At 48.9% G+C, this 23944-nt stretch overlaps 1 protein-coding gene and 1 long non-coding RNA gene across 2 annotated transcripts in view; both read right to left on the reverse strand.

Moving 5' to 3' along the window:
• Positions 1 to 11600, reverse strand: part of LOC310753213 (uncharacterized protein) — a gene marked incomplete at its 5' end in the record, with an annotated part of 277363 nt that extends 265763 nt beyond the window's left edge. The window contains one exon of the mRNA XM_083594272.1: positions 10409 to 11600. Coding sequence (XP_083450398.1) covers positions 10518 to 11600 — 1083 coding nt within the window. The 3' untranslated portion in view covers positions 10409 to 10517. The remainder of the gene's footprint in view (positions 1 to 10408) is intronic.
• LOC310753654 overlaps positions 1 to 23944 on the reverse strand; it is a 318231-nt gene that overhangs the window by 59091 nt on the left and 235196 nt on the right. The window lies entirely within an intron of this gene.

Genomic DNA, 23944 nt, shown 5'->3' on the forward strand with positions numbered 1-23944 from the left:
ATTCTCTTCATGGTCTTTCAATATTTCAAATAATCCACCTTACAAAACTTCTTGCAGTCCTACTAGCGCAATCTGTTCATCACAATTACTTTTCAAATAGTTCACATATTTCCTCCAGTCTTCTAAGAATCTCTGATCCTCTGATTCTCAGATGTTTAGTCAGAATTTGAAGCCATTGGTTCGAGTCCTACCCTCCGTAGCAGGAGAAAACAAGCCTGTTCTGTCTTCCATGTGGTGGCCCTTGAGATATTGGAAGATGGCTATCCTATTTGAGGAGATTTCACCCCTCCCATTGCAAGAATCTGCTGATTTTCCAGAGAGGAGGGGGCGGATTGCGCTTGCTACTTATTCCGCTCCAGCCTCACTTCAAAGGGGGAGACAGAGTGTTATCTCTGTGTAGATAAGGTCGCTGCAGAGAAGAAACCAGAGGCTTTTCTCTTGGGCATAGTCGGCCATTTGGTGCCAAAGAAGGACAGAACTTTCTTTATGTATGCTACAACGGCAGCAAGAATACTTATAGCAAAGCACGGGAAGACGCAAGATCTACCCACTCTGGAAGAATGGAAGATGAAGTTGATTGACTGTATGGGACTGGCAGAAATGACCGGCAGAATCCGCGACCAGGGAGAAGAGTCGGCAGAAGAAGATTGGAAGAAATTTAAGGACTATTTACAGAAATATTGCAAAATTAATGAACTTTGAATGATGCTGGATTGAATTTATGTGGTCTCTAGTTGTTATGATAAAAAGAACTGGGATTAATATTGTTTAAGTTATAAAATTTAAAAAGTTGATTGGAAAATAAGGTGTTAGTTAAAAGGAATGTTAAGAGATTAGGATTTGCTGGATTAACAATTTGAACTAGAAAACAAGAAGGGGAGGTATGAGGAAGTCAAAGAAACATGTTATTGAAAAATTGATATCAAAATTGATTTGTTTTTAATATTTTACTTTTTCTTTTTTCTTTTTGTGTTTGTATAAAATTGAAAAATTGAATAAATATTTATTAAAAAAAAAAAGGTCACTGCAGAAAGCAGCTGTAGCACTCAGTGCAGTCCAGCGTCTCCATTTGTATATAGTTTGTATAGTACAGTAGCTGTTAGTGAATAAAAGAAGATATTCTTCAGCGCTGTCGTCCGAGTGATTTATGCTCTGCTGTACTCTGCTGTGCACGGCTGTCTTCTGTTAGTGAGTTCGGTGCTCACAGCTCTGAGTTGTGAGTCCACAGCACTTAGACCTGCTCCTGCAGAAGAAGGTCTCTGGAAGTGCTACCCCAGTTCGCCTGGCCCAGTTGGTGGTACTGGCTCAAAGGCGAAGCTGACACTATTTCCTCTTAGTCTCCTCTTTTCCAAGCAAAACATCCCCAGCTCCCTCACCTGCCCCTTGGCGTCAAGTTCGCGCCCAAACTGTTTTAATTTCATCATTCTTGTGATTGACTGCATTCTAAGAACAGTAAGAACGTGTGGCTGAGCTTGCTTTCCCCCTCCTCCCTCCTCTCCACGTTTTCCTCTTGTGTCATGTCTGTTGTCAGGCATTAAACATGAAGTGTATTAATAACAATAATAATTTATTATTTACACCCCGCCCATCTGGCTGGGCTTCCCCAGCCACTCTGGGCAGCTTCCAAAAAAATATTAAAATACTGTAGTACATCAAACATTAAAAGCTTCCCTAAACAGGGCTGCCTTTAGATGTCTTCTAAAAGTCTGGTAGTTATTGCTCTCTTTGACATCTGGTGGGAGGGCATTCCACAGGGCAGGTGCCACCACCGAGAAGGCCCTTGGAGCTGGACCTCAGTGTCCAGGCAGTTAAATACAGTAGTCTGTTAAACATTAAAAGCTTCCCTAAACAGGGCTGCCTTCAGATGTCTTCTAAAAGTCAGATAGCTGTTTATTTCCTGGACATCTGGTGGGAGGGTGTTCCACAGGGCGGGCGCCACCACCGAGAAGGCCCTCTGCCTGGTTCCCTGTAACTTGGCTTCTTGCAGTGAGGGAACCGCCAGAAGGCCCTCGGTGCTGGATCTCAGTGTCCAGGTAGAACGATGGGGGTGGAGACGCTCCTTCAGATATAGTACCGATTTTGGGGAGACACTTTTGGCGACAAGGCAGGCTATAAAATGCTCCCCATAAAATCAAAGGTGGCAAAGGAGACTGAAGGAAAAGTGGGCATTCCTACCATTTATATTTATTGGGGGACGGGGGCACAGGAAATAATACAGCCTCCTTGTCCACAGTTGCTCCCTTCCTCTTAGCAACGGAAATGCGACTTCTGAAGGGGGTGTCACCCTAATGCCTGCTCCGAACCTATTTCAAGACAAGCGGTTGTTTGCAACACTCGTTATACTCCGAGTAGAACCATTAAAATTAAAATTAAATAATGTTAAAGAGCGAGGGGAGGCAGTCAAGGGTCCCTGTCCCGGCGAAGGGAAGTTTGTGTCCTCTCCCCTTTCCCGACCTTGTGGATTTAAAGGTACGAACGCCTTCCCCCTAAATCCAGCGATAAGCCGTGCTCTAAAGAAAACCATTTTCAGATGTCTTCAAGGGGTTCACAAAAGGTTAATTAACAAGGAATCAATTAATGGCTTCCTTGCCTCTCCCTTTCTCTTTTCATTTAGGGAGAGTCCTCCTTTCAGAGATGAATCGAAAGCTCAATACAAGGAATTGGGCAGAAGTATGGGCTTAAGGCCCTCTACTGCCCCCTGTCTGTCACCAGGGCACACCTCACCACCCCTCTGTATTGACCTTGGGAGCAACCAAATGGCCCAGCCAGATTTTTGATGCAAATTAAGGCATATCTGGTTGGGACGTGGGTGGCGCTGTGGGTTAAACCACAGAACCTAGGACTTGCCAATCAAAAGGTTGGCGGTTCGAATCCCTGCGACAGAGTGAGCTCCTGTTGCTCGGTCCCAGCTCCTGCCAACCTAGCAGTTCGAAAGCACGTCAAAGTGCAAGTAGATAAATAGGTACCACTCCGGCGGGAAGGTAAATGGCGTTTCCGTGCGCTGCTCTGGTTCGCCAGAAGCGGCTTAGTCATGCTGGACACATGACCCGGAAGCTGTACGCCGGCTCCCTCGGCCAATAAAGCAAGATGAGCACCGCAACCCCAGAGTTGGTCACGACTGGACCTAACGGTCAGGGGTCCCTTTACCTTTACCTAAGGCATGTCTACATGCCACAGCTAAACCAGTTTAACCAACACTGCTGTCTCCCAAGGGCCCCTGGTCTCTCCACAAGAGGATTTTCAGCGAGCTCACAATCCTAACATTTCTTAGAGGGGTGGGGGGAGCCCTGAAAGCAAATCTGGTTTCAAACCGGTTTCAGAATCTGCTTTAAAACAAAGCGAGATGGCAAGGGTGGGAGGCACAAAAGCATAAGACCCGAGCCAAGTCAGGAAGCCCTACAGAATATGTGGCAAAATTTTAGGGTTGCTGTAAAATGCCATGCCCCCTATATTTTCCACTGACCTGTTTGAAGATAGCAAAATTTCATAGATTTTCAGGCTGATGTGAAAATCTCATTGGCCTTTCTTACCAGTGGTGGTCGCTCCCATCACTGTCGGCCATTTTTCAACCCTTTTGTGTGACTCTTAACCCTCCAGGTGCCATAGGACTGCAACTCCCATCATTCCAGACCACTCCCCATGCTTGCTAGGGCTGGAGGGAACAGGAGTCCGCCAACATCTAGAAGGCCACAGATCACCCCCTGCCATTATCTTAGCATCAGGCTATCCCATATTCCTCCAAAGAGTTCAAGGAGGAGTACACGGTTCTCCCCTTGCCTTATTTCTTAATGTTAAGTAAAACAATTATACTTACACTGAAATGGAAAATAACTCTGTATATGCCTATATTTGTATTGCTAACATGGTGAATTCCACTGAAACTATGAAGAGCTCTCAGGGTGCCTGGTGGATCGATGATTAACTGTTAACTGCTCTGCTCTCTCACGTGGTGTTTAACTTTAGGTCACATGAGAGGTTATTCAGTTGCAAGTCGCCATCTTGGGGAGTTTGTCTTTCTCTAGAAGCCAGAGAGAACAAAAGATGTGATAATGAGTTCTATCCTTGAGAGGAAACAGCTCCAAACTAATGGGAGTCTGATTTTAGGTCTGTTTGGAGTTATTTCAAGTTTATAAGAAGGTGAACCTGTGCTGTACATGCACATGATATTATTCAGCTATTTGGATGTATCGTTGGTTTGTTTTTGTATCTGTTCTGAAGAAAGTTCTGTGAGTTAAGCTTTTGAATCATATTTCTGGGTCTGGACAATTTTTATTCCAAGAGGAGTCCATTTTTATTCATCCTGCTGATTCAGGCTGCACAGTGTTAATATCTGCAATACCTAATCCTCACAAGGTGTCTTAGGATGGGAGATTAGCACCCAGTATCACCCAGTGAGCTTCATGGCTGAGTAGCTATTTAAACCCTGGTCGCCTTGGTCCTAGGCCAACACCCTTAACAACACACTGGCTCTCTTGATAGAGGTACACTGCAGTATCCACCAAGCTATTTTGGGGGACAAATGGTAGTTCCCATTGGTGATAGTCACTTGTGCATGCAAAGAGAGTATTCGCGAGGGGCAGAAACAGAGGTTGCCACAACCAGCCGCGAACCACGGATTCAGCCCCCCCCCAATCACCACCAACAAGCGCCACAAAACGACCACTGACAACCGCCACCACAAACAACGCAATCACAGCAAACACATAGCACGATATGATCAAAACGGCAAACAAACCACAAAAACACAGTGTCAAGTCAAAGTCAAAAGCAATTCAGCAACCTTTTCCTCCACTCCCCTCCTTGTGTGGGGCAGACTCTGGAGTTTGCAGCTTTGGGGTCCAATGGCAGAGGAGACAAGATTAGGGCAAGGGGGGTGGCAGATTAGGGCATGTTCGCACTCCAAAGAAAATTCACACAATGTGACATATTCCCTATAACTCCAACAGATGCCTAAGGTAAAGGGACCCCTGACCATTAGGTCCAGTCGTGGCCGACTCTGGGGTTGCGGCGCTCATCTCGCTTTATTGGCCGAGGGAACCGGCGTACAGCTTCCGGGTCATGTGGCCAGTATGACTAAGCCGCTTCTGGCAAACCAGAGCAGCACACGGAAACACCGTTTACCTTCCCGCCAGAGCGGTACCTATTTATCTACTTGCACTTTGATGTGCTTTCGAACTGCTAGGTGGGCAGGAGCTGGGATCGAACGACGGGAGCTCACCCCGCCGCAGGGATTCGAACCGCCGACCATGCGATCAGCAAGTCCTAGGCACTGAGGTTTAACCCACAGCGCCACCCACGTCCCTTAACAGATGCCTAGTTCTGTTTTATTCTTTAAAATAAAGAAAGGGTTGCGTCCAATGTCAGTCCTTCTAAGAGCAGACCAATTCCCATTCATGGGCACAACTGACTTCAGCCCGTTCATTTTAACGGCTCCACTGCGAGTAGAATTTGGTTGGGCACAGCCAAAATTGTTATTGTTTGAAAAGAAAGAGTTGTGAATAGGGAGGGGGTTTGGGAGGGGGGCAATGAGTTGGGGGAGATGGGCACAGAGAAACCTGCCACTTGCTGCCCCAACCGTTGCCCCTGTGCCAGAGCAAACTCTCAGCTTGACAGCGCAAAACCTTTCTTATTTATCTCTTGGCCTGAGATAATGAGCCTGGAGGAGGGTTAATAAGTGTCAACTGACAAAGGATGGTAAGAAGTAGTAAAGATAAATGTGATGTGCAGAATATATTCTCCCTCCCCCTCGCTTGTAAGTGCGTGTTTTCCAAAGAATATATATATATAATCTATTTTTACACACGATATATCACAAACCCTACATGGGGTTGGAATTAGAGGCTGTGTGGGTGTTGGAGATTGGGGGGGGAAACCAGAGCAGAATTCTTGGAAGAAAAATATCTGCTAGTGAGCATTAATTCTCCTTTGAGGATGCGAGTGGCCGGATGGTGCTGTACAGAATTATTTCCTTGCTGTTTGGCAAAATTTATATACCGCTTTTTTTTTTAAAGGTGCCTCTAAACGATTTGCAGGGACGCGGGTGGCGCTGTGGGTTAAACCACAGAGCCTAGGAATTGCCGATCAGAAGGTCGGCAGTTCGAATCCCCGCGACGGGGTGAGCTCCCGTTGCTCGGTCCCTGCTCCTGGCAACCTAGCAGTTCGAAAGCATGTCAAAGTGCAAGTAGATAAATAGGTACCACTCCGGCGGGAAGGTCAACGGCGTTTCCGTGCGCTGCTCTGGTTCGCCAGAAGCGGCTTAGTCATGCTGGCCACATGACCCGGAAGTGTACGCCGGCTCCCTCGGCCAATAAAGCGAGATGAGCGCCGCAACCCCAGAGTCGGCCACGACTGGACCTAATGGTCAGGGGTCCCTTTACCTTTAAGGTGCTACTAGACTTTATTATTATTATTATTTCCACCCCCATTGTTCAGTCCAGACACTGAGGTCCAGCTCTGAGTGTCTTCTGCAAGAAGCAAGGTTGCAGGGAACCAGGCAGAGGGCCTTCTCGGTAGTGGCACCCGCCCTGTGGAACGCCCTCCCATCAGATGTCAAGGAAATTAACAACTACCTGACTCTTAGAAGACATCTGAAGGCAGCCCTGTTTAGGGAAGCTTTTAATGTTTGATGTTTTATCATGTTTCCAATATTCTGTTGGGAGCCACCCAGAGTGGCTGGGGAAACCCAGCCAGATGGGCGGGGTATAAATAAATTATTATTATTATTATTATTATTATTATTATTATTATTAATACTACTACTACTACAAAATTGGGGGTGGGGGTAGCCAGGGAAGAAGGGGCGAGTGAAGATCTAACGAAGCAACCAGAGGCGCATAAAGATCTACATCGGGAACAAGGGTGGGAGGAGACTAGGAGCGCCTCCTGTTTGCCAAGAGGCCACTGCAGAGGCAGCATGGGGCGTCTTCTGAGGAGGTGTCATGCACTGGCAAGATGCCAAGGAGTGGGGGGAGGCAGCAGCTGAAGAACCCCCAAAGGAACCCCCAAGCGAAGAAGGCTCAGAGCCTAGGGAGGGGTGGTGGGATGACGAGGAGTGGTCAGAGGGAGAAGACTGGGAGGAGGAGGTGGCAGAAGCTGAAGAGGCAACAGGGTTAAGTGAGCAGGAAGAGGCTGGGGCAGAGAGCAGTTCAGAAACAGAAGCAGAAGCAGGAGAGGAGGGAGACCTAGAGGCAGAGATTAGTCCGGCTGGTGAAGAAGCCATAGTCTCCCCCTTGCTGGGATCACTAGGCGTGCACTGTTTTGCTTTCTTGGACATTGTGCGTGGTACCGTTTTACTCACACAAGCATCGTCTCTGTGATGGCTTGGGGCTCGGACTCAGAACCAGAGGAGATTCAGTCTGCACCAGATCCTTTGCCTCAGGTGGCAGCTGAACCAATGATCCTGAAGAGTCCCTGTCTGCACAGGTTCCCCTGCAACAAACACCAGCTGGGCCGAGTCAGGGGCCTGAGCCTGCCCTGGCTCCGGATGCGGGGATGACTTCGTTGCCTCCAGCTGGGCCATCACTTACAGCTGCTCCACTACCGGTTGGGTCAGGGGAGGCTGAGGCGGCCCCTGGGTCCAGTAAGCCACCGACGTCTCCCGAGCTGCAGAGACTGAGGTCTGTGAGAAAAGAGAGACCTGAGTACTCGCAGGAGGAGTGCTCGCCTTTGGGCGAAACAGGGAGGTGAGTCGTCGGGGGATCAGGACTGGCTGCTACCCCGACAAAGATAAAAGGCTGTCAGAAGGAATTACTAGAATTAAAAAAACAGGGGATGGGTGACTCTGCCCCCTTCAGTTTCTCTCCATTTCTCGTTTCCCTCGCCTCCTCAGTTCTCCGTATTTCCACATCAGTTTTCGATTTCTCCTAATAGATGCAATTTGGTGAAGCAAATCTCCCAGATATGACACCTTTCACCCACATTTTCCCCTAGCAGACGCATTTTTATTTATTTTTTGGTAGACATTCCTCAGCTGAAGAGGTGCACTGCAAAATTCAGAGAGGTGCAAATTTGGAACGGCATCTGCATTAGGGTTTGCTTCAGAAGTACAAATGAGAGAGGTTTGCCTTTCAGCGTAAACTGAATTGAATGGATCCCCTGTACCTAATGTGGGACTAGGCTCGCCTCTCTTCCTCACGATGCGCTGCTCCACCCCTGCTTTGTAGTACCCTCTCCCAAATCTTTAAAGTACTGGGGCTGTCGCTGCTGGGGTGCCACAGAGAGAGGGGTCGAGTGGGACAGGAGAAAGTGTTTGCATCGCAGCCTCCCCTCTATGGCTGGAGTGAGCCTAAGAAAAACCAGCACGGCTGCCTTTACAAAAAGCCTCCATTTCCCCCCCCCCCCAAAAAAAAAAGAAGGGAGGGGAGGGGAAAAAATACATTCTCAGCTGCTACTGAGTTTGTTATAACAAAGGAAGCGTTTAAACCCAACGGATTGTCCACTGGGTGCCAATTTTGTATCGGGAAACTTTGCACGGCAACGGCGTTTGTGTGTCTAAGCCAGCGAGAAAAACGCTCTATTCTAGCAAGTGGGTATTGTGTCGGCGAGAGGGAAGCAGAGGCTCTGTGAAGGTGCCATTCATTTCCCTCTCTCCTGGATCTCCCCCTCTCTCCCCTCATCCAACATTTATGTTATCACTAGGTCCAAAAGAAATTTAAGTTTAAAAAAGAGGCAGAGAAAAGAGGAAGATAGACTTTGCAGGCGAGGGGATTTTCTGCTGCGACGCTACAATAGACTGAGTAAATTGGGAGCAGAGTTTGGCGCGCATGTTTTCGCGGTTGTAAAAGCAAAACAAAGATGTGTTCTGGGCTTTAGACCCCACCAACATGGGATCAGCCTTGAAAACATGAAAGTCCGAGAGAGAGAGAGAGAGAGAGAGAGAGAGAGAGAGAGAGAGAGAGAGAGGTGCTTTTGGAAACCAGCAAAAATCTGTTTAGGCATCCCACCAGCTTTCAAAGACACCGTTCCTCAAACCCTTGACCTGAGTCCGCTGTGTTTCTAACGGGATTATCTGATTGCATCGTGTTTCAGGTGAGACCCCGTCAGCATCAGGGGTGGCCCAGCCACAAGCAATATTTTTGGCAAGCGCCTTCCGTGGCGGGATCCATGGGGAAGCAGATCCAGCCTCTGAAGGAATGGGTTTCTGTGCAGTCAGTTTGAAACGGGACCCAAAATCCATTTTTCCTTCTCCAAGGGTGCATTAGCTAAAAACCATTAACTTGAGCTCTTGAGCAAATGCATAACAAGAACACAGCTGTATAAACAAAGCTCTCTCCTTTATCAGTCCGTGATGCCTAATGAATGGCCTTGTCCATTCCAAAGTGGAGCAGGGATGGCACGTCTGGGTCTTATCTTACATCCTGACCACAAAGACGCACAGACCTTGTCAGGTCTGACAAGAGATCCAGGAACGGCGCCAGGAGTGTTCTTAGAGTCGGTGACCTCCTGCCCCAAGATAAGAGTATAGGAACAGGAATAACCTTATATGGTCAAGAGTACAGGAAGAGGAACACCCTTTTATGGTTAAGAGTACCGGAGCAGGAACATCTGTGATGTCAACTTGCGTGTATAAGCTGACGTGGCTGGATTCCTGGGGAAGGGGGGAGAGGGTGCCTGGAGGATATATATACTGCATGAAATTTCTCATTTCTTTGGACTTGCTGTGAGCTGACCACGCAAGTGCCTTCTGCTATCCGGAGCGCAGAATAAACTCTTTCTCTGAATCAACCTCAGTGTCATTTGACTTCCTTTCTCCCTCCCGGGAGCAACGCAGACCCCACCAATCGGTAAAGTCTAATAAGGCTACACCTCAGGGAATGCATCACCTACTGCTGATGTTGTGGTTGGAGCAATGGCTATGGCCTACTCCTTTGGAGGCCGGATCTGCTACCTCCTGTCAGGGGCAGGAGTCAGGAGCAGCTTGGCAATAAACCACACGGCGTCACTGAAGTTAACTCTTTGTTCAAGGGAACATGGTTGACCCAGGAGGCCAGGCCTAGTGAGCACAGCAACATGTCGTGGTACACTTTGCCCCTGTGAGGCAGTTGTGGCTGCTGAAGTTTCCTGCCGTCCCACAGTTGCCTAATTCCCCTTCTCTCCAGGATATTTTCCAAGCAATTGGAGACTACATCTGGCCCCAGCAGGAGCGGGAGACTCCCTGGCTTCTTCAGCAGCCTTCGTCATCTCTGTCTCCTCTCCTGGCTCTGAGTCTGGACTGCTCTCTGCCACACACTCTCCCTGCTCACTAAGCCCTGTTGCCTCTTCAGCTTCCGACACCTCCTCCTCCTCCTCCCAGTCCGCTTCCTCTCTTCCCTCTGAGTACTCAGTCGTCCCACCCCTGACTCTGAGCGTTCTTCCCTTGGGGGTCCCCAGCTAGTGCCTCCCACCACTCCTCAGCATCCAGCCGTCCCACAACTGTCAGGAGTGCGTGCAGGAGCCAGGCCCTGTGACCAGTAGGACTTTGCAGGACTGGGGCCTTCCTAAGTTTGTTCTGGAGAGGCAAGGTGAGGCCGAATGGTAACTCACTGCACCTGGTGGCAAGAGCTGGGAAGGGATATAAGGTCAGCATTTCCCTTCGGCTCTTTGCCACAGCAACACGTTCCCTGCCTTGCTGCACTTGACTCCTTGACTTTGTGACTCCTTGCTTCTTGATCCTCAGACCCCTGGCTTCGTGACTCCTTGCTTCTTGATCTTCGGACCCCTGACTTTGTGACTCCTTGCTTCTTGATCCTCGGACCCCTGACTTTGTGACTCCTTGCTTCTTGATCTTCGGACCCCGGACTTTGTGACTCCTTGCTTCTTGATCTTTGGACCCCGGACTTTGTGACTCCTTGCTTCTTGATCCTCGGACCCCTGACTTTGTGACTCCTTGCTCCTTGCTCCTTGGACCCCTGACTTCGTGACTCCTTGCTTCTTGATCCTCGGAACCCTGACTTCGTGACTCCTTGCTTCTTGATCCTCGGAACCCTGACTTCGTGACTCCTTGCTTCTTGATCCTCGGACCCCTGACTTTGTGACTCCTTGCTTCTTGATCCTCGGACCCCTGACTTTGTGACTCCTTGCTTCTTGATCCTCGGACCCCTGACTTTGTGACTCCTTGCTTCTTGATCCTCGGACCCCTGGCTTCGTGACTCCTTGCTTCTTGATCCTCGGACCCCTGGCTTCGTGACTCCTTGCTTCTTGATCCTCGGACTCCTGACTTTGTGACTCCTTGCTTCTTGATCCTCGGACCCCTGACTTTGTGACTCCTTGCTTCTTGATCCTCGGACCCCTGGCTTCGTGACTCCTTGCTTCTTGATCCTCGGACCCCTGGCTTCGTGACTCCTTGCTTCTTGATCCTCGGACTCCTGACTTTGTGACTCCTTGCTTCTTGATCCTCGGACCCCTGACTTTGTGACTCCTTGCTTCTTGATCCTCGGACCCCTGGCTTCGTGACTCCTTGCTTCTTGATCCTTGGACCCCTGACTTTGTGACTCCTTGCTTCCTGACCCTCGGACCCTTGGCTTCCTGGCTTCTGGACTTCCGTTCCTGCTCCCACCCCGCCATCTTGCCCCCGGTCCCGATGTCCCCAGCCAGGGCTTTGATTGCCCCACAACAACAATCATCAATAATCACTGTTCGCGGATGGCCTTAACTTAGGTTTGCTCCCCCCTTTTGCTAAGGATCTGTCCCCGTCCCCTCTGTCCCCCCCACCTCTTATGACAAACTCTCCTACTCCCTTTTAAACATTCAGGATTGATGCAGCACTGAGCGAAATCCATGCACCTGTTTTATTTACACATGGACAGATACAGATCCCCAAAGCTCAGCGGAGGAAATAAGGTTCCGGCACGCCTGCATTGCAGCCCCTATCAGCAGAAATTATCGCCAAGGGATGAGCGGCAGAGCGGCCCAGTGAAACCTCCTTATCTCTCCTCCACTTTCCGTAAACGCCAAAGCAACCTTTAATAGCACCCCATCACAATGCGCCTTCATGCTCCATTCCAGTCCATTTTCAACGCTCGCCGCTCAAGCAGGTTCTTCCCCGTCCCCCCCCCCCCCCGCCACTGCCTTTTTTCAGGTTTAATTCCCGCAAGGCTGAACTTAATCCTAGGCACACTTGCCCACGAGTAAGCCCTATTAAATCCCGTGGGGCATACTTCTGAGAATTGCTCTGTAAGAATCAATTGCATTATCTTCCCCTTTGAAAGCCAGCGTGGCATAGTGGTTAGAGAGTCACAGGAGGACTTGAGGTACAAGGGTTCGAATCTCCGCTTGACCATCTTGGCCTAACCTTCCTCACAGGGTTGATGTGGGGGGGGTTAAATGAGGAGGAGGACAACCCATGCACATCACCTTGAGCTCCCTGGAGAAAAAGGCAGGGAAAAAAATACATACCGTATTTTTCGCTCTATAAGACACACCTTTTCCCCTTCAAAAATTAAGGGGAAATGTGTGTGCGTCTTATGGAGCGAATGCAGGCTCCTTGGCTTCAGCGATAGCAACGCAAAGCCTCCGAAGCGCAGAGGGAGAGCTCCCCCCACACTCCGGATGCTTCGTGTTGCTTTCACTGAAGCCCCCGGAGCGCAGTGAGAACTCCCGCTGTGCTCCAGAGGCTTCAGGCAGCTATCCGCAAGCCTTTGGAGTGCAGCAGGAGTTCCCGTTGCACTCCGAAGGCTTGCAGATAGCTGCCTGAAGCCTGGAGAGCGAGAGGGATCGGTGCACACCAATCCCTCTCAGTCTCCAGGCTTCGCTTCGCTGGAGAGGCACTGCACAGTTTTCCCTCTCTGTGCAGCGCCCCTTCAGCGAAGCGGGAGGAGAAATGGAAGGGGCTCCGTTTCTCCTACCGCTTCGCTGAAGGGGCGCTGAGCAGAGAGGGGGAGAATTTTTTTTCCCCTGTTCTCCCCCTCTAAAACAAGGTGCGTCCTATGGTCCGGTGTGTCCTATAGAGCAAAAAATACGGTAAATAAAACAAAATAAGGGGGGGAAGCCCCACCTCTTTGACAGGGGTTAAGGTATGAGGGGAAAATTATGAGCAATCTATGACACCCAACATGTCCCACTGGGACAATAAATCCAGAATAATGCATCCTATTTCGTTTTAATTTGTTTTCAATATCCATAAGCCACTTTTCCTGAAGTTAGAAGCAGCGAAGAGAAGACGCAAGATCTACCCACTCTGGAAGAATGGCAAATGAAGTTGATTGACTTTATGGGATGGCAGAAATGACTGGCAGAATCCGTGACCAGGGAGAAGAGTCGGCAGAAGAAGAATGGAAGAAATTCAAGGATTATCTACAAAAATACTGTAATATTAATGAATGTTGAATGATGCAGGATTGAAATCAATAGGTTTCTAGCTGTAATGGTAATAAGATTATGAAAAAATGGTCTCTTTTTTCTTGGTAAATAATCAAGAGCTTAAGATATAATAATATAAGAGGATGGTTAGAAAATAAGGGGTTTAATTGTAATGTTGGGAGATAAGGATTTGCTGGATAAACAATTCGAACTGGAATACAAGAAGGGGAGGTATGAGGAGGTCAGTGAAAGATGTTATTCAAAAATAAGTTTTGAACGTTATGTGTTTTTTATTATTATTTATTATTTTTATTTTATTTTCCTTTTTATTGTTTGTAAAAAATGGAAAATGCTAATAAAATATCTTATAATAATAAAAAAAAAGAAGCAGCGAAGAGAAACATCAACCAGAACATAAGAAGATCTTGGTGGCTGGATCAGGCCAGGATCCTGTTGTCACAATGGCCAGCCGGATGCCCCACTGGGAAACAGACATGAACCTGACTGCATGTTTTGCTTCCCCACTGTCTTGCAATGGGGACATACACTTTCCAACACACCCTTGTGGCTACATATTGCAAGGAATGGTGGACCATGCCACTTCGTTCTGTTCAGGCCTTGCCTGGAAGCTGACAGGGCAAGGCGGCAAGGCAGGACCATGGACAGCTCTGAGTGAGCAGCCAGGCAAGGCAGCCCAGCGGCTGCAGCACCAAGGACAGTTCCAGCTTTGTCCAACTATACCTAAAGGTAAAGCAGAGACATCACCTTGCCAACAAAGGTCCGTATAGTAAAAGCTATGGTTTTCCCAGTAGTGATGTATGGAAGTGAGAGCTGGACCATAAAGAAGGCTGATCGCCAAAGAATGGATGCTTTTGAATTCTGGTGCTGGAGGAGACTCTTGAGAGTCCCATGGACTGCAAGAAGATCAAACCTCTCCATTCTGAAGGAAATCAGCCCTGAGTGCTCACTGGAAGGACAGATCCTAAAGCTGAGGCTCCAATACTTTGGCCACCTCATGAGAAGAGAAGACTCCCTGGAAAAGACCCTGATGTTGGGAAAGATGGAGGGCACAAGGAGAAGGGGACGACAGAGGACGAGATGGTTGGACGGTGTTCTCGAAGCTACAAACATGAGTCTGACCAAACTGCGGGAGGCAGTGGAAGACAGGAGTGCCTGGCATGCTCTGGTCCATGGGGTCATGAAGAGTCGGACACAACTAAACGACTAAACAACAATCCCACCACTCAAGCTGCAGTGAATGATATAGTTTCAGGAGACTAAAAGACCATCTAGCCTACCCATCTCTGCCCCAATTAGAGTCTTTTATCTCATCAAATCAGCGCCTGAAGTTGACGGTTATTTACACATAAGCCGCAGGATAAGAGCCCTAATCTGTTTGACTAGGCAAGGCTGGAATTAAAGCCCCAGAATTTATTGCTTTGCATTGTCAAACTTAATAGTAGTTTCGGAGATAAACCTCATTTGAAACTACGGCTTCCCCGCTGAGCTAATTAACACCCGTTTAGGCTCTTAAACCTTTGATGGGTGTTTCGGTTCCGGAGCGTTGGCAACTGGCACAACCTCTCTAATAAATCAGACACGAAAGAGATATGTAGGCCAAGCAAAGCAATTGCGGCCGGCAGGTGTGGAACAGGCTCGCAAGGCAGGACGTGAAACGGGAAAAGCCTCTTGGTCGTTGCAATGCAGACGATGGTGGCATCTCGCTTGTCAACAACGGTCAAGAACTCAGACCGAGCTTGTCCAGTTAGTTTCTCCAGTTAGTCTGGACAAACTAACAGGAAAGATCAGATATATACGAGATCGAAAGTTCATTGAAGACTGGGGGAAATTTTCAGACTATCTGAAATGGGTATGTGATGAGCAAATAACGCTAGTGGGATTTCAAGAAGTTCTGTAAATGATAGAGGACTATTGTACTGATGAAAACTAAGTGTGTGAAGGTTTATAAAATGCAATATAAAATTAGGAAATGCGTATTTAAAAATTTGAATAATGGATGATTGTCAGAGAGGTTGAAGGAAGTCTAAAAGAGAAAATACGTGATAAATTTAGATTGGATACTATAAATGTATGTTGGAAAATTTAATTAAAAATTTAATTAAAAGAAGAAGAAAAGAACTCAGACTGAGCAAAGCCGTGCCACCTTTGTGCCAACGAGAAGTTGGAAGAGTACTGGACTCGCTTCTGTGTTGTGCTCTTCCTTCCCCATCCCAGTTGCCTTCAGCCTAGGTCAGGCTGTTGGTCTATCTAGCTAGATGTCAGGGAACTGCCATCGGCTCAGAGGCGAGAGATAGAGGGGCGGTTGTGTTACAGGGAGCCTCCGAAAATCTTGCGAAGTGAGGAGGAAAGCCCCACCTCCAGTGGAGAAGAGGTGAAAGCACCAGAGGATGCTAGTAAGAGCCTCAACACCACACCTGAGCAAGCCGGAGAGGAGGGACGCATGCCACTGCCATCGCCCATCATGCGCAGTAGTTTGAGGCGCAGGGAAGGGCGGAAAAGGCTGGGGGTGACGAAACTTTTATGTTGGGGGAGGTACAAAAACAGACCACTCCCGGATTCTGCTAGCGATTGAGCCAGACATGAACTTATGATGCTCTTCACTGTAAATAAAAGGTAAAGGGACCCCTGACCATTAGGTCCAGTCGTGGCCGACTCTGGGATTGCGGCGTCATCTCGCTTTCTTGGCCGAGGGAGCCGGCGTACACATAAACACATAAAAACTTTAAAATAGACTACCTTAGAGAAATGACCCAAAGTCGCCCGTGGGTCCAGATTTGGGAATTTTCTTAACAAACTAGATTGAAACAGGGGGTGGTCTTGCACCTACAGATCTGTGCGCAGAATCTGGCGACAATCCGGGTCATCTTGTGGTCTTTGCCTATCAAGAGATTGAATTTTTGCTTTACCGGGAGGTCAGCAAGCCTCACCAACAGGGTGTCAATGGTTTCTCTACATGCCTCATCGTAAAAAGGACATCTAAAAAAATATTTGTTCAGGGCTTCCTATATCCCCCAATGGACAGGCGCAAATTCTCTGGTCATATGGGACTTTTTTAAAGGATGCTTCCAAGACCAGCGAGGGCAGAGCTGAGCTTCTGGCGAGTGTAAAAGCCCTTATTGCATTTTTGGATACAAGAAAAAAGAGAGATGGCTGCTGGTCACAAGTGGTATACATTTGGCCTGCCATGGCAGTGTAGTGGGAGACAGTGCGGCATAGTGGTTAGAGTGTTGGACCAGAACCTGGGCCACCAGGTTTCAAATCCCGCCCCCACTCAGCCTTGAAGCTCACTGGGTGACTTTGGCCCAGTCACAGTCTTCTCGCAGCTGTGATAGGAATTTTGAGGTCTTAGATATATGGTAATGTTCATAAGCGTACCAACCAAGCACGTACATAGATCAGCACAGGAAGACCGACCTGAAACCATTTTGATTCCTAAACTGAGCCAATGTTTTCTCTACAAGGTCAAAGTGGGAAACCTCCCATTGTCTCTTTTCCTTCACAAATCCTGTCTTAAGGACACATTTAAGATATGAATAGGGTGTGAGCCTGTGACCTGGCCCAGGAACTAAGTATTTATCATTACAAAAGACTAGCCAGGCTCCCCAGGCAATCCAGTCAAGTAACCTGCCAGGCAGGAGATAAACAACAACAGGAGAAAAACAATATCCAAATTTCTGTTTTAGACCGCCTTTTCTGTGATGTAGCTGTGATGTATCTGAGGGGTGGTCTTAGGTTACACCCCTTCTGTGGTGTATGTATGATGTTTCTGGGGGTGGTCTTGATCTAGTAAAGGTAAAGGTAAAGGTAAAGGTAAAGGGACCCCTGACCATTAGGTCCAGTCGTGGCCGACTCTGGGGTTGCGGCACTCATCTCGCTTTACTAACTGAGGGAGCTGGCGCACAGCTTCCGGGTCATGTGGCTAGCATGACTAAGCCACTTCTGGCGAAACCAAAGCAGCGCACGGAAACGCCGTTTACCTTCCCGCCAGAGCGGTACCTATTTATCTGCTTGCACTTTGACGTGCTTTCGAACTGCTAGGTTTGCAGGAGCTGGGACTGAGCAACGGGAGCTCACCCCGTCTCGGGGATTCGAACCGCCGACCTTCTGATCAGCAAGTCCTAGGCTCTGTGGTTTAACCCACAGCGCCACCCGCGTCCCTGGTCTTGATCTACAGGGTGGCAATTTCAAAAGTCTTTATAAGGCCTTGCATGCCACTGTTCTGGGTTCCTCCTCCTTCCCTGCATGTGAGGGGAGCACCCTGTTGCAACAGTTCAATAAAGATCAACCTTCTAGCTGCGTTGCTTCTCAATATTTTCTAGTTGGCCTCTGTTATTCTCTCCTACCAATAGGGAACCTATGTAAGGACTCTACATGGGCTCTTGGATACCCCATAAGGGAAAAGGGAAATTTTTGTTTACAACACAGCCTGACCTACCTCACAGGGTTGGTGTTGTGGGGATTAAATGAGGAGCAAGAGAACCATGTTCAGGCCAGTTTGAGCAGCTTGGAGGAAAAAGTAGGCAATAAATGCAGTTACTAAACAAATGAGTACAGGTTAGGGTGCATGTGATTCTGCTCAGCTGCCTCCTTTAATAACAGAAAGGGAAGAAGCTGAGGAAAGTCGACTGGAAAGGACACGGGGAGGCAGGCACTGGTATCTTCGTGCCCCGGAGCTGTGCCACATCCGACGTGGCTCCCTGTCAGATGTTCCTCCCTGTCAGCAGTCGTCTTTGTTTCCTCAAGACCCGGCGAGCAAACTGGCTGTCCCAGAAGCCTCTGGAGCCAGCAGGGATGTCAGGAGTGGAGCATCTCCTTCCTGCTGATTAGCCTTGCTGACAGCTGTCCCGAGAGCGGTTGATGGATGGCGCCGCCTGGGCGATTCGAGTCTATCATGCGCCTGATGGTCCCCGCCGGGCGAAAGGGCTCCTGGAAGATTAGGAAGGATGCCTGCCTGCCGTGTCGGGGCAAGGAGGACGGGAGCTCGAGGGAGCAGTGGGAATCGTAGCCATCACAACACAGGCAGGTGGCAAGCGAATCCCACCATAAAGGAAGCCCTGTTTCTGCAAGAAGATCTGCTAAGGAGCTTGTACTCCAGCATCTGAAGGGTGGGACATGAGAGATGACTGCATTTGCATTCATGCCAAGGCTATTTTGTGCTCCCTGCCTAAGGAGATCCACCATGCCCCTTCCCTGATGCCCTCGCCAATGCCATTTTGTTCCAACCAGCCTTTGTTGAGCTTCCTTCGTTTTAGGAGTAGCACAGTCCCAAGTATTTCACCACCAAGTCATTGGGTCTCGGGCAAGAGCACCTCATCAGAGCTTTGTATCAATAGGGGCGCGGGTGGTGCTGTCGGTTAAATCACAGAGCCTAGGACTTGCCGATCAGAAGGTCAGCGGTTCGAATCCCCGTGACAGGGTGAGCTCCCGTTGCTCGGTCCCTGCTCCTGTCAACCTAGCAGTCCAAAAGAACCTCAAAGTACAAGTAGATAAATAGGTACCGCTCCGGCAGGAAGGTAAACGGCGTTTCCATGCACTGCTCTGGTTCCCAGAAGCGGCTTCGTCATGCCGGCCACATGACCCGGAAGCTGTACGCCGGCTCCCTCGGCCAATAAAGCGAGATGAGCGCCATAACCGGCCACGACTGGACCTAATGGTCAGGGGTCCCTTTACCTTTACCTAAACCCTGGACAAATCCAGAGCAGAGTCCCCAAAACAGTTGGATGGCGCCTCTTTCTGCCAACCCCTGCAGCCAAGGGGGTGCCAGTGCCAGATGAAAACGCCTTTCTGTTGTTTGTGTGCCTACAGGTTGATATCATCCAGGTGTTTTTCAACCCTGCATCTCTCCTCACTCCCTCTACACACACACACACACACCAGACGGCTGCCTCCTGCCCGGCTTGCTTGTTGTCCCTCCATCCCTCTCTGCAGGTTAATTGGCTTCTGGCTTTTCCCAGAGAAAGACTCACCTTTCGTTGTCAGCTGAGGCCTCCACTTAGCAGACCTGCCAAAAAGCTCCTGGTGAAAAGGAGGCAGCGAGAGACTCTTAACCTGTCAGGAAAGCAGCTGCGATGGCAGAAGGAAGGTGCGCCGGGCAGGCAGGCGGGCGGCGGCAGCGGGGAGGCATGTTGGGGGACATGGCTGCGGTTGACACCTCCCTAATTGCTCCCCACAACAAGCCGTCTTGCTTCCTTTGCTTGTCAAATCCTCAACCGGGCAAGAGGAGAAGGCGGCTCAGGGAGGAAGCAGGGCTCCCTTGTCACGGCTTTCCCTTTGTTGGCAGGGTTGTGCAGTGGTTAGAGCTGGGAGTCCAGGGTTCGAGGAAGCTCACGGGTGACTTGGGGTCTGTCGCCGCATCTCAGCTGAACCTTCCTCACAGGGTTGTTGTGGGGATAAAATTGGGGAGGGCGAGAGCCATGTGCCTCACCTTGGAGGAAGCACAGGGTGTATGTGTAGCAAATGAAGAAGAAATAATAAGAAATAAACAAGTGCCAAGAAGATCCAACCCAGAGGGGTTGGATAAAGAGGGGGGTTGGTTCAAAGGAAATGGAAAGGGAAAGTCAGAGCAGGTTAAATCTTTCCAGAATATTGGGAATCAACAGTAATGGAAGCTCAAGTGCAATGTATACCTACCTCAAAGGGTTGTTGTGATGAAAACAAGCTAGGGGGGGTGTTGAAGAAGAAGAAGAGGAGTTTGGATTTGATATCCCGCTTTATCACTACCCAAAGGAGTCTCAAAGCAGCTAACATTCTCCTTTCCCTTCCTCCCCCACAACAAACACTCTGTGAGGTGAGTGGGGCTGAGAGACTTCAGAGAAGTGTGACTGGCCCAAGGTCACCCAGCAGCTGCATGTGGAAGAGCGGAGATGCGAACCCGGTTCCCCAGATTACGAGTCTACCGCTCTTAACCACTGCACCACACTGGCTGGAACAGGTGCAGAGGAGGATGTTAGAATTCCTGCTCCATGATTGCAGTCATGGGATTGTTGTCTTTCACATGACGGTATATGTTTTGACTCCACAGAGGGGGAAGTGACGGAGACAGGATGTTTGTGTTACTGTGTTCCGTGAAGTGGGACTGTTGTCCTTTGTTTTTTCTCTTTGCTGTCTGATGCTAGAGGGAGAGGGAGCCATGCTGCAGTGCTCGGTGTGTGTTTATATGTAAATAAAGTAGATTAGCCAAAATGCTGAGCTGCTGAGGTCTGTTATGCAACTGCAAAGACTCTGCGGATCCCTAAGTGTGCCGATGTCTGTTGGCATCGGTTGCTGTGATGTTCAGGCAGAAGAAAGCTTTTGAAGCTCCCGAATGAACGACCAGGAGGGAGAGAACATGCCAGTTGGGCATGTGTCTCTACCAGGGTCCTGCTCAAGTGTAGACTGAGCTCCTGACAGAGGATGGCCTAGATGGTGAAGGATCTGGAAACCAAGCCTGATGAGGAACGGTCGAAGGAACTGGGTATGTCTAGCCTGGAAAAGAGGAGACTGAGAGGAGATATGAGAGCCATCTTCTGATATCTCAAGGGCTGCCACACGGAAGAGGAAACAAGCTTGTTTTCTCCTGCTCTGGAGGGTAGGACTTGAATTAATGGATATAAGTTACAACTCAACACCAAGAATAACTTTCTGACAGTAAGAGCTGTTTGACGGCGGAACGGTCTCCCTCGGGAGCTTGTGGGCTCTCCTTCCTTGGAGGTTTTTAAGCAGAGGTTGGATGGCCGTCTGTTGGGATTTCGGGGGGTGGGGGTGGGCTAGATGAGCCTTAGAGCTCCTTCCAACTCTATGATTCCATGAAACAGGAAGTGGGCTGAACCGTGTATGTCACCCCAAGCTCCTTGGAAGAATGGAAGGGAGGAAGTCTGAAAGAGAAAGGTAAATAAATAAATAAATAAATAAATAAATAAATAAATAAATAATAATATCTTTATTGTCATTGCCCCCTCTCAGGGACAACGAAATTACTTGACTGCTCCATAAAAACACTAATTAAAACAATACAGTATAGTACAGCAAGGAAGATTAGATGACTTTCAAAGTCCAGGCTTCCCATTCAGGGCCGAGATTGCTCTGGAGAAGAAGCTGTTCTTAAGACGGCTCGTTCTTGTCTTCATCGTCCTGTATCTCCGTCCCGACGGCAGGAGCTCGAAGAGACAGTGACCAGGATGCGATGGATCTTTTACTATGTCCAGTGCCTTCCTATGGCACCTTGTGGCATAAATCTGCTCTAAGGTGGAGAGTGGGCAGCCAACAATGCTCTCTGCTGCCTTAACAACTCTGCACAACCCCATCCTGTCCTGGGTAGTACAGCTTCCGTACCACACACATAAGCCATAAGTGAGCACGCTCTCAATGGCACAGTGATAGAAGGCAAGCAGCAGTTTCTGCGGAAGATGGTTTTTCCTTAGAATTCTCAAAAAGTACAGTCTCTGCTGCACCTTCTTCACAACCCCCCTTGTGTTGACACTCCAGGACAGATCCAAATAAATGCACAGGATTGCTTCCTCTCCCCTTTGTTTCTGGAGACAACTGAACAGCGCCTTTTGTAAACTTCAGGAAAACTAACACAAGACTCCCCCCACATTTGAAAGCTCGGCATTGTTCACACTGATGGATATTGACCTTCCGGGGTTTTAGGCAGAGGGTCTCTCTCCGAGCCCTAACTGGAGACGCTGGGGATTGGGACCTTCTTCATGCAAAGCAGATGTTCTAATGTTGAGCGAAAGCCTTTCCTGGCCAGGGCCGTCTTAAGCATGTCCAGTGCCGTGGTGCAAAGATCCCTCTGGCACCCTCCCCCCCCCCCGGCAACTCTGAAACAAGGGAGGGGGCAGTGGAAAATGTCCTCTGCCTCCCCCACCACCCCGAACCCCGGCATGGCGGTGGCAATCAAGCAGGAAAATGTCCTGGGGGACATGCTCTCTGGCGTCATACCAATAACAAACTTGGTTGGTCTCTAAGGTCCTACTGGGACGCAGGTTGGTTAAACCACAGAGCCTAGGACTTGCCGATCAGAAGGTCGGCGGTTCGAATCCCCGCGACGGGGTGAGCTCCCGTTGCTCGGTCCCTGCTCCTGCAAACCTAGCAGTTCGAAAGTACGTCAAGTGCAAGTAGATAAATAGGTACTGCTCTGGCGGGAAGGTGAACGGCATTTCCGTGCACTGCTCTGGTTTGCCAGAAGCGGCTTAGTCATGCTGGCCACATGACCCGGAAGCTGTACGCCGGCTCCCTCGGCCAATAAAGCGAGATGAGTGCCACAACCCCAGAGTCGGTCACGACTGGACCTAATGGTCAGGGGTCCCTTTACCTTTGAGGTGCTACTGGAAGGATTTTTTCCCCCAACTATGGCAGACCAACACGGCTACCTACCTGTAACTATAAATTTTCATTCTGTAATTATTATTTGTTGCTCATAAACTGCTTCAGGATTCGGTCGGCAGAGCATGAGGCTCTTAAGGTCATGGGTTCGAGATTCCTGCATTGCAGAGGGCTGGACTAGATGACCCTCATGGTCCCTTCTAATAATTCTATGAAATGCGGCATAGAAATACAATAAATCAAGTCAAATTTCCATTCATCTAGGAAAGAGACTGAAAATTACCTGAGTCGAACTTTAGAGACCAGACAGGAGAGAGAGATGGCCGTGTATTTAATTCATGATCTTCCATCTCTATTTCTGGCCAAACCCATCAGACATCTCGGCTGCTTCCCCTCTTTTCCTGTTCTTTTTATTCCAGGACTTTTAGCGGAGAAGGCATCCCTTCCCTCCTGCCCCATTCAAAGACTGAAAAGTGGTTTGTTTGATATTCCTTTTACCTTTTAATAATAATAATAATAATAATAATAATAATAATAATAATAATAATTTATTATTTCTACCCTGCCCATCTGGCTGGGTTTCCCCAGCCACCCTGGGCGGCTTCCATAGAAACCAAAAATACACTAAAATATCACACATTAAAAACTTCCCTGAACAGGGTTGCCTTAAGATGTCTTCTGAATGTCAGGTAATTGTTTATCGCTTTGACATCTGGTGGGAGGGCGTTCCACAGGGCGGGCGACACCACCGAGTATAGTAAAAAGCTGTGGTTTTCCCAGTAGTGATGTATGGAAGTGAAAGCTGGACCATAAAGAAGGCTGATCGCCGAAGAATGGATGCTTTTGAATTATGCTGCTGGAGGAGACTCTTGAGAGTCCCATGGACTGCAAGAAGATCAAACCTCTCCCTTCTGAAGGAGATCAGCCCTGAGTGCTCACTGGAAGGACAGATCCTGAAGCTGAGGCTCCAAGACTTTGGCCACCTCATGAGAAGAGCAGACTCCCTGGAAAAGACCCTGATGTTGGGAAAGATGGAGGGCACAAGGAGAAGGGGATGACAGAGGACTAGATGGTGGGACAGTGTTCTCGAAGCTACCAGCATGGGTTTGACCAAACTGCGGGAGGCAGTGGAAGACAGGAGGGCCTGGCGTGCTCTGGTCCATAGGGTCATGAAGAGTCGGACACGACTAAATGACTAAACAACAACAATTGTGACCTTTCTTTGTGAACCGCCCTGATGCGCCTGATCCAGAAGAGCTCTTCTTAAGCTCTTATCCTGCAGAAAATCAGAAGTGCATCCCTCTCTCTGTAGCATTCCCCTTCGGCCTCTGATCTCTTAGGC

Source organism: Podarcis filfolensis (assembly GCF_964270895.1).
Source record: "Podarcis filfolensis genome assembly, chromosome: 18".
Lineage (NCBI taxonomy): Eukaryota > Metazoa > Chordata > Lepidosauria > Squamata > Lacertidae > Podarcis > Podarcis filfolensis.